Consider the following 15,915-nt stretch of genomic DNA (forward strand, 5'->3'; position numbering starts at 1 on the left):
GTCTCCTACATGCTAACCTTGCTAGCGGCCTGCTGCCCTGACTGCCCAGTGCTAGCTTGCTGGAGCTTCCCGTTAGCATTCTTGTGCACAGTGACACAGTGGCGTGGACATATTTACCTTCAGCGAAAAGTGCCCTTGGCACAGAGCCCAGCCGCGTTGAGAGGGGGCTGAAGCGACGCTACTGTAGGCTACACCTCTACACCCCCCCCCCCGCGCGAGCTGCCGCGTGCCCACCCACCAGCACGCCCGCAACCTCAACACTGAACCACTGCTCTGACTGTCTCTGCTGTCTGGACCCGGGCCAAACCTGTTACTGCCGAGGGAGAGAAAGATAGAGAGACAGAGAGGAAGAGAGATGGGGAGGGAGAGAGAGAGACAGAGAGGAAGAGAGAGAGAGAGGGAGAGAGAGAGACAGAGAGGAAGAGAGAGAGAGAGGGAGAGAGAGAGAGGAAGAGAGAGAGAGAGAGAGGGAGAGAGACAGAGAGGAAGAGAGAGAGAGAGAGAGAGGGAGAGAGAGAGGGGGAGAGAGACAGAGAGGAAGAGAGAGAGAGAGAGAGAGAGAAAGAGAGAGAGACATGGGCAGACAGAGAGGAAGAGAGAGAGAGGGGGAGAGAGAGAGACACAGACGGAGAGATTGAGCAGCGCTCGCTGACGGTGAGTGGTGTTGAACTGTGTGCTGCTCTCCAGCCTGGCCCTACGCCATGGCACACTTCTAGGATTTTGGCCACAAAAGCCAACGGGAGGCTCAGCCCTCCCCAGAGAGTCTGAAGTGTCTGACAAAGATACTGCTTGAGAGGTTTCTGGCACCACGGCCAAGATTAAGCCAGAGCTCACAGCGAGAGCAGGCAGAACAATCAAGACAAAACACACAACAGGAGGGTGGAAAACGGCGAAAGGGCTTCCCTCTCCCCCTCTCCCCTCTCTGTCTCTAACTTAGTGAAAGGCCATCTGTGTTTTGCTTACACGCCTTTCTGTTGACTCTCTGTGTTTAGGGAAGGATAGCTGAACTTTGATGCCAGATTAGCTGCGGAAGACAGAGTTCTTCAGAGATAGATTTTGTTTCAGGAGGGGTAAATCTACCCTTTGATAAACATGTCTCCTCGAAACTTTGAAAACACATATGGGAAAGGTCTTGTTTTGAGGATGTAACCATGTGCAGACCAAAAACCAGAACTGACATAACAAGCGAGAGAGAGCAGGGGCTGGCGGAGAGCCAGCGAGAGACTGACCTGTTTGAAGTGATCGTCGAAGCTCCAGTCGGCCTGTCCGTTGGGGGAGGCGGCGGAGTGGGGTCCGGCGGGTGACAGGCTCTCCTCGGGCTCCTGCTTCACCCTGACGGGGGGCGAGGGCGCCCGCTGGGGGGCGGAGGCAGAGTAGCTGCTGAACGGGCGCGTCGGAGGCAGGTGGGCGGAGGCGGTGGCGCTTTGCTGCTGCAGGGCCAGGGTCTGCTTACGAAGGTACTCCAGCCCGCTGGCGCCCACGCCGCCGCCCTCCTCCTCCTCCTCCTCCTCGCTCCCGTTGTCCCCCTCCATCATCTCATCCTCCTCCTCCTCGTCTGCCGAGTCGCGGCCTCGCTCCTCCTCATCCTCTCTCTCCGAGTCCACGCTGCTCTGGTTGGACACCCTGGACAGGGGCCCGCCGCCGCCGGGTACCAGCCCCCCCACTCCTCCTCCTCCGCCCCCCAGGCCCTTACCCATAAACCCCGGCACGACGGCGCCGGCCCTGGCGGCGGCCAGGATGGTCTGCTGCGCCGCTAGCTGCTGGGCGTACATGATGTGGGCCTCGCGGAGGCGCCTCTCCTTGCGCTCCATCTCCAGCCGGGCCTGCTGCTGCCGCTGCAGCTGCTCCATCACGGCCTCCAACTTCATGCCCCCGGAGGAGCCCCCCGCGGGGTAGCCGCCCCCCAGGCCCGGATCCTGAGACATGCTGGGCTGCAGCGGAGGGAGGAAGGGAGCGAGAGAGATGTCAATAGCCAACCGTAAACCATCAACGCCAATTACCCTATGGACGTCAGTCCGGCCAAACAGGCCTGAATACGCACAATACAAACGAATGTGTTTGGAACAGTATTATTATATAGGCGAATGCTGGGTCCGTTTATAATTAAGTTACAGACATGTTGTTACATCAGATTAACCTAACGTGGGGAAGTGAAGAGCGAAGGCGTGGGGCTCCGAAAGTAAAATACATGCGCTTCGTGGAACGCTTCCTTAGTCAGTAGACTACAGAAGGTTTTTTAAAGATATAATTGTTCATATTCAGTAGGCGATGCGCATCATTTTGATTAAAAGTAGCCAGGGCTATTCCATTTGAGAGAATAATATAACTGCAATATAGAGTAGGCTATTCACGTTGTCTACTAGTTATACTGTTTCTTAGAAAATATACAATGCAGGCCTATCCAGTGTAATTTAAAACGTATTGCAAAGTGGTGAGCGTGAAGGTTTGCATACCATACTACAGTATCTAAATACGTCACAAGCCTTCTGGTTAGTATGGCAAGGCTCCAGAAAGAGGAGATGAATGAGTATGCTAAACAGCAAGCCGGAATCTAGTTTGAAAAACACATGGGGGGAGGATAGCAAATATTATAGTCAAATCGTTTTCGAGAAACAAAGTAGTACCCTTAGTAGGACCTATGCATTTTACGGCAGTAATGTGGCAGTTGGTTACAATTATATACAGTATAATATACATATATATATAGTTGGCCGTGGATAGCCTAAAATATCTGTTGACGCTCGGCGTGGTTTCTGGCGTAGCCTACTTCAAACTATAAGGAGAGAAAATTAGTAATGACGTGTTGCTAACTCACTACAACAGAGTAGTGTAGAATAACATTGGTGAAGAGAGGCTTTTCTATCTGTAGGTGTATAGTTACTCCCGTGCACACATTCGCTTTACAAATAAAAAGCTGTCTGTTCGACCCCGACCCCGGGGCTGTGGTCCAACCTCAGCCCAGGCAGGGCACCGCGCCAAGCGGGGAAACTACTCACCATTTGTGCCTTGCTGCTACCGGAATTGTCCACCATCCCTCCTTCCTAGATTACCCTTTCCCCTCTTCGCTGGCACGCTTTCAATCACTTGTAAACACACTGAGAAAGAGTGCATGCACAACGGGCTTCAGTTTGTCCACCAGCAGACAAGCGAATGAAGGTTGTTCCTCTAAAATATATATATATTTTCTGCTTAAAAAATTATTTATAAGAACGGACACGAAAATGGTCCGATCTCATATCTGGAAAAGCTTAGCGTAGAGGTAACTCCCTTGACTCGCTTTGCTCCCTCTGAAACACCCCCCGTTAGGCTCGAGCACCGCCAGGGCCCGCCCACCGACCAGCCGCAGCAACAAGTTTCAGAGCCGCAGCGCGACGTCGCTTGAATAGTTTCAGCACGTATGCAAATCCACCGAGAATGGAACCTCTGTCACACTCTAATCTCTTGTCCATGCAAAATAGTGCCTATTAAATAGCACATAATAGACTCATGTGCCATAACTATGCCGACAGTCCACACCGATTATATTGTACATGGATAGGCTTTGGGTTAATCCTAATTCCAATGGAATGGCTGCTGCAAACATGCAAAGATGTAAAGACAAAACTCTCTCTATGAATTACTTTTACATTTTCAAGTAAAAGAGCATAATATATCAAATGGATTAGTGATTTAGTGATCAGTGATTCAACCTTGTCCATATAATGCACAAATAAGTCCCTGGCAGTGGCAGTATTTACTATAATTGACGGTAACAAAATTAGATTAAACATTGTTACAGCTCGATGCTGCCCCCGTGTGGATGGTAGAGGATCTACTACACGGTGTCATAGCTGTTAATGCTGGGTTTACATTCGTCTTATTTGGCATGTGGATTGTCATACCAGCCTACTTCTCGAATGTATGCTTAATCCATCAACAGATACGTTTTGAGTGTATATATCTCCATTTATTGAATATAGCAAAACAATATATACCCATACTGTATACAAAGAATAGTGTTTCCTATGACATTTCAAGTTATTGCATTTAGCATTCAGTAACACTTGTATATTGTAGCAAAGAAGGTCTATGAAGCGGATTGTCCGGTTAGTTGCATAGTACAGGCAAGTGCAGTGTACCGTCTGCTGGCACCTGGTGTGTGTAGAGTGCAATAATTATGTACATGTAAGTTACCACACAGTCAAGCACGCAAACGATCACACTTCTGCCACATGGTGTCTGCACTGATGAACAGAAACTAGTAAACGCATTAGACTGCTCTTGAGAAAGTGACAAGAATCACTCGCTCCCAATGTCTAACAAAGGCAAAAACAAAGCACTGCTTTAGAAACCAAACCAGAAGCTGTAAAAAAACAAACACTGTAATAAGACAGGATGTAAAACAGTTAATACTGATTTAGATTAACAATAAAGAGGAAGAGAAAGAAACGGTTAAAATCGGTATGTGGCGACTCTTGCTCATTTCCCCTTGAGGTAAAGGACATCATGATGCGCTTCCTCTTCCGAGTATCAACATTAGTTGAAGATCTCGTGAGTAATGACCGTGTGTGTGTAGTGGTTGACCTCAGAGACACCTACTCAGCTTCATGTTCAACTCAAAAGGACAGGAAATAACTGACAGCAGCTCTCGTTGCTGAAACATTAACAAACAGTGGCATCGTTTGTTTTAGTGAGCGTGCTTATCAAAACCCTTGGTGTTTTTGGACGTAGTATTAAAAGGCTGTCTTTTTTACTTTTAAGTGCTGGAATCTACACAGCATTAAAGCACTTTGTATCACTTTTAAAGCATGTCAACGTTGTAATAATATCAACGCCATGGACCAAAACCCCAGGGAATTGCAAAGAAACAAATATGAATTTGTTTTGTTGAAGTCTCTAGAAAAAGGGCAATCAATACTACATATATTATAGAACTACGGTCAGGGAATGTTCAGTCTGGTCTTTTTTTTTGGTCTGGTCGTACTTTGACAGAAAACGGAGCTCAAAGAGGAGCTTTGGATCTTTAGCACTGTGGACAGCTATGCATATTTTAATTGCACATTCCTTTTTTAATGTCTGAACAGGCCTCAGCGCTATTGACCAAATAGGACAAGAAGCCAGTAACCACTCTCTCCATCAGATGAATGGGTGTGAATGGGTGTGTGTCCAGATGAATAACCATCTGCAGCTCTACTCAGAGGGTCTGTAGGGCTAGCATTTCATTCAGTACCAAAAGAAGATCCAGGTCAACCTTTGGGAGGACAGAGAGCCCTGCTTTTGACAGTGTTTAAGGCTTTGGACGACTTCCATCCATGCTTCTGTGTGTGTTGGGTTCAAGTACATAGTGAGTACTGTACATAGCCCGGTATGAGGGCTTAGAGTTTAGAGGGATGGGGGTCCATGCTTAGTCAGAGGGTTGGTAGGAGGGCCTGGGCTTTAAACAGTGGCTGAGGTCAGGGTAACAGAGAGGTCCGGTGGGCCGAGGGGTCGGGTCCAGGTCACGACACTAACTCCGCTCACTGCATGGAGCAGGACGCGGCCTGTGAGCAGCAGCAGACTGAGGAGCCCATGGCTTTAGGGGGGATGAGGTCCAAGTCCTCGTCATCAGGGATCTCATCCAGCCGGTATCCGTCCTGCAGCAGTTGTCTGCTTAGGTCTGGGTGGACCTGGAGGAGAGAGACAGGCGAGACGAGAGAAAGACAGGAATTTGAGATATGTGAGATATGTAGAAAAACACTGAAAGTAAAAGGCATGTGTGTGTGTCAACACAAATCAGGAAATCAGGTCACGCTAAATGGTATGTCACAACGGTCCTCTGGGTCTATTTACCTCAGCTGAAGAGTATCCTGAGGAATACTGCTCAACATCTTCATCACTGCAAGGGCAAGGCAACACAAGGTCATTAGGGACTGCCACATGTTAATAAGGAATAATACTACAATGAATCCTCATTGATCTGATAAGAGAGGATTTCTAGGAGTGGTCTCTAGAGGGACACATGTTTCCACCTATCCAATCGTGTTAGAGATCATGTGATTACTTCATTTCTGAGAAAGCAGAAACACATTTTTCAAATTGTACTTGAGGAATCTGCAGTTGTGCAAGTCTCACCTGTCAGAGTCCAGTGCTATTAGTGTGTCTTCTGCATGTTGACTCAAGGAAGCATAGCCCTTGTTAAACTTCACACTTCTAGAGAAGAGAAACCAGAATAACTTGATATTGCATTGCTTCAATGTGTCATGCGTGCATCACAGTTCACTACTCCATCCAGCCACAGAAACTAAGCCCATATATCCTTCATCAACAACATCACCAGGAGAAACTCCCTGTACCGTTTTCCTCCTGGTCTGGGCTGTTGCATGACTGGGCCTCCTGGTGGAAGGCCTTTCTTTTTCAGTGCTTTCCTGACCATCTCCCTGTGCTTTTCTGTGGATGTAATCACAAACATATTTCCTCTAATCAACAAGGCAGTCTATATATATCAACTAAAATACCAGACTGACAGGCTGTGAGTGGCACAATGTGGACAGCTTGATTGCATTATTATATTCATAAAGAGTGGACCTACGCAGCTTCGTGTGAATGGCTGGAGCTTTGGACATGATGTAGGGACCCCTCTTCTCCACAGGTCTGATGCCCCCATCAGCAGTCTTGGGTCTCGTGCTGCTGCCAGGGCCCTGGAGCAACCAGGAAAGAGATAACGTTAGCTAGCACAATCAGTCAGAAGAGGCAGTACACACATCCACATCCAGCTAGCGAGCCAACTGACTGGAGGTTAGCTAGCTAGCTACCTCTAACTAACAGGCGTTAGCTTGCTAGCTAGTCTAACGTCACGTTAGTTAGCTAGCCAGGGAGCTAGCAGCCAGTCCAGCAAATTAGTTAGATGACAGACATAATTCGGGCACAGTATACGGTATGTTTGAGGCTGGTTGCCATTTACCTAGCTACCCACAAGAAGACTGTCAATGAACACGTCGCTTGTTCGATCGTCAGCTGAGCTGGGGGGCTGGTTATGTCAGTAGCTAACTAGCTAGCGAACTAAGATGTTAGCAGCCAAGCGTACCGTCAAAACGTTGGTTTCAGGCATTGCAGTGAGGAAGGTATCCCTCTCTTGTTCCTCCATAATATCGTTCATGTTGGTGAATGTTGTCACGCTTAACACCTCAAGACAGGCATTTTTACACTTTCTACTGTCATAACAATCCAGGAATGTTAATAGTGTTGGGTGGCTACTGCTGCTAGTCTAGCCGAGAGCTGTAGGAAAACAATATCCGTCACTTCCGTTTCCTGCAGTCGACGGGACACATTCCATTCAGAAAGTTGTAGCCTTCGATATGCCCTCGTTCAGTCCCATTACAGATTTCATCGGATTGTATTGTATGTGTTGGAAACTAGAAGGATATACTGTATGCGGTCGTCTCAGAACTCTGTTGAAAGATAATTCAGGATGGCGTGAACTTATTGATATGGAAAGTGTTCCCAACAATATGTTCTAAACACTCCCTACCTTTCCTCTAAGTAGGGTACCATAAGCTATTCATCATATGGCTAGGCTAAACATGCTTATAGTTTCTATCATGGATTTCATGCATTACATGATACTGATAGTAGCTGGAACTTGATGAGAGACAAACAATATTAAACATGATGGATCTCACCACAAATAAGATGTTAAAAATAAAAAAAAACTTTAAATTATGTCTAGGTCAGTCTCAAAATACCTTGCTTATTTCTCTCAGAGTATATACAGTATGAGTATGATAATAGTTTATGACCAGTTTATGATAGTTTATGACCACTCCAAAAGTAGTGGATTTTTGGAGGATTGACTGGACAGAAGGGTGAGAAAACATTGAATTCAATAGATATTGCTTTCTTTATTGAGGTCCTTCATTTTATACACAACAGGACAAGTATTTTCAGTCAACATCAAAGACATTGGAACAGGGAAGAGATGTCAAGGAACGATTCTTCTCTTTACACATCAAATGATCTGGGGAGAAATAATGAATACAAATCAAATGAGTTATTATTAATTCTCAGAGGTTCATTAAAAGTCAATTTTACAAAGTCAATTTTAACGCTTCATGAAAAATCTACATATAGCTAATACAACACACTCCTCCATAAAATTTAATTGACAGTTGACTATTCTTACAGCAACCAAAGTACTGATTTCAAGCATTTTAGCCATAAATACCTGATATTTGGCTTATGATTATGGTTAGTTGGTTAGGTTTTGAAAGCAGAATTTACCAAAACAAGATGCATTACTGTTAGAATAATGGGTACTTCTATTCTTACAGCTGTCGTGATAGTGAAGTTTGGGAGTCTATAACCATTAAATCTAGTATCTAACACTCACCCAGTTTGGGAGTCTATAACTATAACATCTAGTATCTAACACTCACCCAGTTTGAAGTCTATAACCATAACATCTAGTATCTAACACTCACCCAGTTTGGGAGTCTATAACTATAACATCTAGTATCTAACACTCACCCAGTTTGGGAGTCTATAACTATAACATCTAGTATCTAACACTCACCCAGTTTGGGAGTCTATAACTATAACATCTAGTATCTAACACTCACCCAGTCTGGGAGTCTATAACTATAACATCTAGTATCTAACACTCACATAGTTTGGGAGTCTATAACTTGTCAATGCCAAGTTCCTCTGGTGTCGAGATGCCAAGTTCATTCAGGGTGGGTGTCAGCTCCTGGATCAGGTAAGGGTAGATGTCTTTGTGTGGGCCTGATTTGTCCTGGAATAACAGAATATCACACATATTACATTCTGTCCTCCATTAAAATACGACCAGAACAAACTTATTGGTTGAGGTTTGTTTTTCAAAAACCCTTCCCAAATTAGTGTATTTTGCCCACTTATTTTTTTACAACAAAACTAATAATTACTGTATGTTCTATAACAACCTACTTGGCAATTCTGACAAGGTTCTGTTCAATGTGAAAGTGAACAGTTCCACTTTGGGTTGTACGGATTAAAAATGTGCTTTAATCAAAAGTAATGAATAACCACCAAATCCAACCACTACAGGGTTCTTCTTCTGGGAATAATAAAAAAATAATAAAAAAAAAACTTGCATGAGGTTATTTGACCCCAAATAAAAGTAATTTATATAATCTACTTTGCCATCTGCAATTTGACAATTCCCCCCCAGAGTATCAAAATGGAATAGCAATGGAGCAATATAGTCAAAATGGGATGTCGAAATGATTGCACCATACTATATGATTCTCAGGGGGTATACATATGAAAATATAATATTAATCTTTACTGTGATTTACATTAGCATATGATTAACAGCGAGTTTAATTCAATCACAGATATGTCTATATTCTCACTCGCAGTTGGGAGGACGGCCAAATAGCCCACCTTGACTGCCTCGAGGATGCGGATGGCACTGGCCAGGTCATTCAGTCTCCGGCAGGCGCGCAGGGCCGAGTCCAGGATCTTGGCCTCTGGTACCAGGTCATAACCGATGAGGGTGTTCATGCCTGCAACACAATATGGGGGAGTTAGGAAATTATAGACTGTCGACCAGAAAACAATGAAACATTTTCAAACATATGAATTTGACAAGTGAGCACTTATTCATAGACAAGGAATTAAGATGGAAGCATACAGATGGCAGAAATGTTTAAGGCCATCTGTAATAATACATGTGTATGCCACACTGAACACAGCAACATCATCTTAAGTAATGTAATAAGAATTATAATTTAAGTTATAGTGAAATATTAGCCTGGATACTGATACACAGATTAATCATATCCTGGGAGCAGGCTAATCAGTCCGTTAAGAGTTCCAGATGTTGGTAGGTATGTTACCTTTCTTCAGCTCCCAGGCATCGATGTCTGGTTTGCTGAAGTAGGTGACCCAGCGGGAATCAAACTCCTCGTCTGACTCTATCCTGCCATGGGAGTAGCCTCGGCAGACGAGGGCACCTGAGAAACACACAGTTAATCTAACATGGCTTCCAAATTAGTTTTTCCACAGATTTCTATATGGTCAAGACAATGGTGGCATGGCCAACAGAGGTTAACAAAATAGTATGTTCTGTAATCACCTAACCCAAACCAACCACCTGTAATCAATCACGCAACGTTGCCCACCCAACAACAACCTAACCCACTGATTAAATAAATGTAGTTACTTTTGATATCGTCATTGTAGAATGTCGTGTCCAGTTAAATGTTGACCTGCTGTGTTCCTCACACAGTAGCTAACTGCGGTCTATTTACAGATGCCTGTCTGTCTAGTAACTAACTAGGTTACTTCGGAACACCAATAACTATAGGCCCACTAGAGCCTCCATTTGATCCAAGGACCAAAACTCGGACTACATTTAGCACAGATCTAGTTAACAGTGCGCTTGGGGACATGGGAGAGCCAAGTCTGTGGAGCTGCGCATTTCTGTGGACTAGTGATGCATTTGAACAAGGCTAAACGTGGGTCACCACAAGGACACGGCGTTGGATTGCTTGCTAGCAAGATAGGCTACGTGATGCGGATCCCATTCTTTACGGCAGATATGTTCGCCATCAGTTTGTGTGAATTATGCAATGGTAAAGCAACATTTTGATGAAGGTTACACGCAAACCACTGTCACACTTGTCACAAAGTACAGCATTAGCAAGCTAACAAGCTAATTCTAGCTAGCCGTATAACGGGTCAGCCGTGGGTCGTTCACTAGCATACTAGCAAGCTAGTTAGCCTAACAAGCTAGCTCACAGATTACTTCGCCAAACTGTTCCATCATAAACATAATACTTTAGTAGACTTCGGTGTCTTCACCTGTGTAACAAGGCTGTGGCCGCGCTAAACTCCGTACGCCAGAGGTTGAGAGTCGAACGACCGCTCTGAACATTTTGCCGATCGGTGGGAGTCAGTGCTGGCTGTTCACCTTTTGCTAACTTAACCCGTATGCTAACACTACTGTGATGCTAGGGAACTAGAGAGAGGGATGCTGCTGCGTCTGCGCAGGAACAGACGGCGAGACTACTAACTCACAATGGCGCCGAGGCATGGAGGTATTATAGAAAACGGCTATGATTCAATCTAACTTTTTGTGACTTTACAGAAGATAGTCAAATCTTCTTATAGTAGCCGTAGATTTATCTTATATATATATCATATATTTAGATTATCTTCGTTAAATGTTAGTGAATTAAAGATCTATAAAGTGAAGAGAAAGTTTCCTGAAGTAATATCCTTCTTTGGGGCAAACGTGACCTTGGTTGTGACAAGTCGTTCTTCTCCACCAGATGGCAGCAAACAGCAGCATTCAGAACTCCTGAATGGAAAAGCTTAGTCTTGACTCTTGATCTAATACATCCATGCTTTTGAAAGTCTTGAGCCCTCATAGGACAGCGTAGGCCTACTATTGATTCATCAAAAAATCCTCAGAGTTTGAGAAGGTCAAGCAAGCAATGCCCACATATAGAGTAAGGAAGTTTTGTAAACTACCTTGCATCTTATTGATACTTCTTTAGGCCTATTTTCTCCCCTCTGAATTCTGACACTTACAGCTTTGACTTCAGCACCGCAATTCATCCTCGGTTGCACTGATTAATCAAACAGAGGAATTTCAGAAAAGTGCTACATTTCTTGTTGTTACAAATACAGTGTTAGAAATACATTTCCAGACACTTCCCAGGGCGGAGCCAGCCATGCCACCATTTGTTTCTGCAGATATCCCCCTGGACTGTTATACTGCAATACAATGTTTTCAATGGCTGCCTAAGTGTACTCCTATCCCCAAGCACAGAGACGAACAGAGAGACAATAGACTGCTAGGAAAAGTGATTCATTTGACACAAGATGGAGGGCATCTCGGCCTCTGTCCTTTTGAGTACATGCTTTTCACTATTGTTGAACATATTCCCTCTATGGTCGTTTATTAATATCTCCAGCTTAACCTTCCTTTTTTTCTGGCAATCACACAATCAATCACTGCCCAATTCCCTGACAAGACAGACTGAGAGAGTGCACGTGAATTAAGTGTGGGGTAGGGTGAACGGTTGGGGGGGGGGGGGGGGCTTTGTCCTGTCTCGCCAAGCAAGAGGAACGGTGTCTTCAGTGGGTTAACACACAGGCAGAAAACATAGGCCCAGTAAATATTCAATTTAAAGGATTCCCAGATAAGGGGAGTTGAAAAATGGAAGCGGCGGCCATTCTTCTAGATAAGAGAAGACGGAACCATCTGGAGGAGTGGAGATAGTGAACTCCCACGCCACCCCACACACTCCGCTCTCATCTGCAGAGGCGGACAAAATAGAGCACACATACTTTTATCACAAGCTCAAAATGAATTTGCTCTCCCTCACGTGTACGCAGTCGTAGGCCTCTATAGGCTGTGGTACGCTTTTCCTCAATGTGCAACATTTATAGAAGCTAATAATATCATTAATTACAGTATGATGATGATGATACGCCAAACGCATTGTTAGTATTATAGTGGATATCATTATCAATCAGGAGAGTAACAAATTATGTGTTAAGTGCAGAAGACGTGCAAAATATGAGGGCATTTCTCCTCCATAACCACCACCATGATTACCTCTCGGAAAACAAATGTCTTTGCTGTAAATAGACTCTCAGCTGGTGAATAACCTTGTCCACACTGCCTGGTTGACTCCTTTCCCAGTGCTATTCCTTGCGGTGTCACATTGGATTTGGCTCTGGGGTAATGCTTTTGTCACTGTGCTTTATCGGTCCTCTCACTCAGGACTTTTACATAATTACCCCCTCCACATTTTAGACTTGGCCCAGAATTCCCAACGCTTGATAACGGGATTCAGGTCGATATGAGATTTACTTATAGCACCACTATCTATGTGACCTGCATCTCTGACTGGCGTCCCACAGGCTCCTTAGTGAAAGGTGTTAGCGCCGTGATAACAACGACCTGAAGCGATAACCTTCCTGCGGTCTTGAGGACACACAGTTTTGTTCCATATGCGGTTCATTATTGCAGTCACAGCATTTTTCCCTATTCAACCTTGGGTTCTCTGCTTTGCTCTGATTCATTTAATGGGTTCGAGGAGAAGGTTAATCGGTGTGTCTATTGTAGACAGCGAAGAGCTGACAGACCACTGTACACTTGTCCAAATCCACACAATTGGTAAGTGCCACTTCCAGCTTATTATCTTAAACACGTTCACGCACACATGGACTCTCAGTTTTAGGCCATTTTCAATATAATGACAATAGCACAAAATGTCACTGAAGGCATTTTGATTAATTGGTGATATTAGGCTGAGAGTATGTAGCTGGCCTTGGATGATTTTCATTAAGATCAAGAGGGAAGAGTCATTTCATTTGTAAAGCTGGATCATGATTGATTCAGAGAGAATAGTCCAAACATGACTTAAAGACTGGGACAGCTACTAATGTCTGTGGATCAGAAAGAGAGCCACACGCACACACGCACACACGCACACACACACACACACACACACACACACACACACACACACACTCTTTTTTTTTTTCTGTTCTGTGTCGTTTTAATTTTGTCTCGTGTTGTATTGCCATTTTAATTTATTACTGTAAAGCACTCTGTGCATCCGTGCTGTGAAGAGCGCTATACTTACTTACTTACTTTTCATCTTCCACAACAGGCTACTGGTGATGAAGAACCAGAACCACCTAGTCTACCTCTAAGTCGTTAGACCACTTCAGTTTCTCTCAGGGACCAGGGAAGATATGTTCTATGAGAGCCCTGGTACCGAGGGCCAAGGTGGACTGCAGTTACAGCGCATAACACTGAATTGAGCTGAGCAGTCTGTCGCTGTGGTTTCATATTTTGCAGGGAGACACGGCAAAGTTTTATCAAGTCTAGTTTTAATCCATCTCTCTAGAGTGTTGTGATGTAGTGTTACAATCTTAATGATAATCTGTGCCTGTATTTCAGCCTCCAGGCACTTTCTGTCAGGCTGGCTGGTTTAGGAGCTGTGTGTCTTATCGCTGTCTGTGTCATTAAATCAGCTGTCTCTTAGACAAATTTCAGTCCTCCTGCTGTACTCTTATCAGAGGATCAGTGGCTGTGATTTCCTTTCACTTGCAGCTTTCCACAGAACCACCAAGGAGCTGCACATAGAACCAAATACGCTACAATAGTGTTTTGCAAATCATTTATTTGAATTTGAATATTTGGTCTTTTTAAATGAATAAATAAACAAATAAATAAATTAATACATGGGTATTATGTTGTCATATCATGGATGGACTTGAACAGTTTTAGAACATTTGAATGCATTTTCATTTACAATGTTGAGTACCCACCTGCGCATTTTGATGTACAATACACACAGTTATAATAATGTTGAAAATAAGTAAATGAAAGGTATCAATCAGTCAACAGACAGCAAAAATATGGGACTTTTTCTTCAACTGCGTTGCTGATGTTTTGCAGTGCTGATGTAGTTAAACGGAATGGAAGGTGCTATTCAAGCTTATAAGGCCTGACATTTAAAGTTCTGGGGGCGTGAGAGGGAGGAGAACGTTTTAACGGTGCTGACACAGTAGACGTGTTCCACGAACGGCTGTGTATGTAAAGAGACGAGCGCTCGGGTCCCATTCTGGCTGACCTCTGGAGTTTAGGGCCAGCGTACTCGCTTCTCCTTAGAAAGCAACGTTCCGTGTGAGTGAATGGTCTGATTGTCTGGGCAGCTCTGTGCTGGAGTGAATGGCAGGGCAGGCTACACTTCTCTGGTCCAATCCCCCGCACTCTTCTCTGGTTCAATCCCCAGCACTCTTCTCTGGTTCAATCCCCAGCACTCTTCTCTGGTCCAATCCCCAGCACTCTTCTCTGGTCCAATCCCCAGCACTCTCTCACACCAGTTCAGTCTCCGTCCATCCGTCCGTCCGTTGGTCGTTCGGTCGGTCAGTCAGTCAGTCAGTCAGTCAGTCAGTCAGTCAGTCAGTCAGTCAGTCAGTCATTTGGTCAGTCAGTCAGTCAGTCAGTCAGCGAGGGGTAGGAATAGACCCCTCTCCCAGACACACTCTCTTGGAGTCCGGGTAACTGGTATGTGGAGCTGGTCCTAGTGGTCTCTTGGCTGCTGTAGGTGGGGCGGCCTCCCCTCCCTCTCTCTCCTCCCAGAGGGCGCTGAGTGTCTCTGGGGGCTGGTAGCCCGGCTCCTGGGGGTCCAGGTGGTCCTTAGAGAGGAGGATGCTGATGGAAGGCACCGTCCTGTGCACCGTCATCTCCGAGGCCCCTCCTCCTCCTCCTCCTCCTCCTCCTCCTCCACCCTCCTGGCTCTCCCACACCTCCCTCACGCCCTTGTAGCGCAGCTTGGTCATCTGGTGCAGACCCCCCAACTTCCTCTTCATGATTTCCGCGCACGTGATCGTCTTGGTGACGGCGCGGCCCGACCCGGTGAACACGACCTGCCTCAGCCCGCCGCCGGCCCCTCCCCCGCCCGCGGCGCCCCCACCCCCCCCCTGCATGCGAGCCATGGCGAAACCCATCAGGTTGCGGATCTTACTGCCCTCCTTGACGCGCATCTCCAGCACGCCCGCCGCCAGCCCGTTGAAGGGGCAGGGGCCGCCGTCCTCCGTACGACACACCTTCTTGAACCCCCCCTGCCCCAGTTTGAGGGCGGCGGGGGGAGGAGGGGGAGGAGGAGGCATGGGTAGCTGGGTCGGCGGCGCCACGGCGGAGGCGCCGTCGAAAACAGCGGCGGCAGTGGAGGGGTGACCGCTGTAAGCCTGACCCTGGAAGGCAGGGCACATCTCCGGGGTCACCCCCAGCTCCATCTGGACCTGCCGGTTCACCTCCAGTCCTGAGTGGGGCCCGACAGGGGCTTGGACCTGGTACTGGGTCTGAAATCCAGCCACTCCACAACTGGTGAACATGGCTTCTTCTCTCCTCAGTTCACCCCTGCGTTCCAGTCAGAGAACCTGCCC

General features: G+C 45.9%; 4 protein-coding genes across 4 annotated transcripts in view; all 4 read right to left on the reverse strand.

The window, feature by feature from the left end:
• LOC311307902 (AT-rich interactive domain-containing protein 3B-like) overlaps positions 1-3,032 on the reverse strand; it is a gene marked incomplete at both ends in the record, with an annotated part of 45,500 nt that extends 42,468 nt beyond the window's left edge. The window contains 2 exons of the mRNA XM_084436793.1: positions 1,230-1,931; positions 2,997-3,032. Coding sequence (XP_084292919.1) covers positions 1,230-1,931; positions 2,997-3,032 — 738 coding nt within the window. The remainder of the gene's footprint in view (positions 1-1,229; positions 1,932-2,996) is intronic.
• Positions 3,033-4,758: 1,726 nt separating this feature from the next.
• fam219b (family with sequence similarity 219 member B) lies at positions 4,759-7,203 on the reverse strand. The gene is made up of 6 exons (XM_084437534.1): positions 7,043-7,203; positions 6,548-6,656; positions 6,312-6,405; positions 6,091-6,168; positions 5,809-5,854; positions 4,759-5,645 (listed from the first exon to the last, which is right to left on the reverse strand). Exons 1-6 carry the CDS (start codon positions 7,112-7,114, stop codon positions 5,496-5,498), a joined length of 549 nt encoding a protein of 182 aa, XP_084293660.1. The 5' UTR covers positions 7,115-7,203; the 3' UTR covers positions 4,759-5,495.
• A 636-nt stretch (positions 7,204-7,839) lies between these two features.
• cox5ab (cytochrome c oxidase subunit 5Ab) lies at positions 7,840-10,937 on the reverse strand. Its single transcript, XM_084437081.1, has 5 exons — positions 10,801-10,937; positions 9,834-9,950; positions 9,379-9,500; positions 8,620-8,746; positions 7,840-7,972 (listed from the first exon to the last, which is right to left on the reverse strand). The coding sequence occupies exons 1-4, from the start codon at positions 10,871-10,873 to the stop codon at positions 8,633-8,635; spliced, it is 426 nt and encodes a 141-aa protein (XP_084293207.1). The 5' UTR covers positions 10,874-10,937; the 3' UTR covers positions 7,840-7,972; positions 8,620-8,632.
• A 4,036-nt stretch (positions 10,938-14,973) lies between these two features.
• On the reverse strand, positions 14,974-15,627 carry rpp25b (ribonuclease P/MRP subunit p25, b; the record flags this gene model as incomplete). The annotated part of the gene is made up of 1 exon (XM_084437413.1): positions 14,974-15,627. Exon 1 carries the CDS (start codon positions 15,511-15,513, stop codon positions 14,974-14,976), a length of 540 nt encoding a protein of 179 aa, XP_084293539.1. The 5' UTR covers positions 15,514-15,627.
• Positions 15,628-15,915: the final 288 nt, after the last annotated feature.

Source organism: Borostomias antarcticus (assembly GCF_949987555.1).
Source record: "Borostomias antarcticus genome assembly, chromosome: 4".
NCBI classification, from domain to species: Eukaryota; Metazoa; Chordata; class Actinopteri; order Stomiiformes; family Stomiidae; genus Borostomias; species Borostomias antarcticus.

What these genes read in the sequence shown, in the direction of transcription:
- fam219b (XM_084437534.1), bottom strand. Translation starts at nt 7,114, where the DNA reads ATGAACGATATTATGGAGGAACAAGAGAGGGATACCTTCCTCACTGCA. An exon ending in CTGAAACCAACGTTTTGACG is followed by an intron (nt 6,657 to 7,042) that starts GTACGCTTGGCT and finishes TGGTTGCTCCAG; the next exon opens with GGCCCTGGCAGCAGCACGAG. An exon ending in AGCCATTCACACGAAGCTGC is followed by an intron (nt 6,406 to 6,547) that starts GTAGGTCCACTC and finishes TTACATCCACAG; the next exon opens with AAAAGCACAGGGAGATGGTC.
- cox5ab (XM_084437081.1), bottom strand. Translation starts at nt 10,873, where the DNA reads ATGTTCAGAGCGGTCGTTCGACTCTCAACCTCTGGCGTACGGAGTTTA. An exon ending in GCCACAGCCTTGTTACACAG is followed by an intron (nt 9,951 to 10,800) that starts GTGAAGACACCG and finishes TGTGTTTCTCAG; the next exon opens with GTGCCCTCGTCTGCCGAGGC. An exon ending in TGCCTGGGAGCTGAAGAAAG is followed by an intron (nt 9,501 to 9,833) that starts GTAACATACCTA and finishes ATTGTGTTGCAG; the next exon opens with GCATGAACACCCTCATCGGT.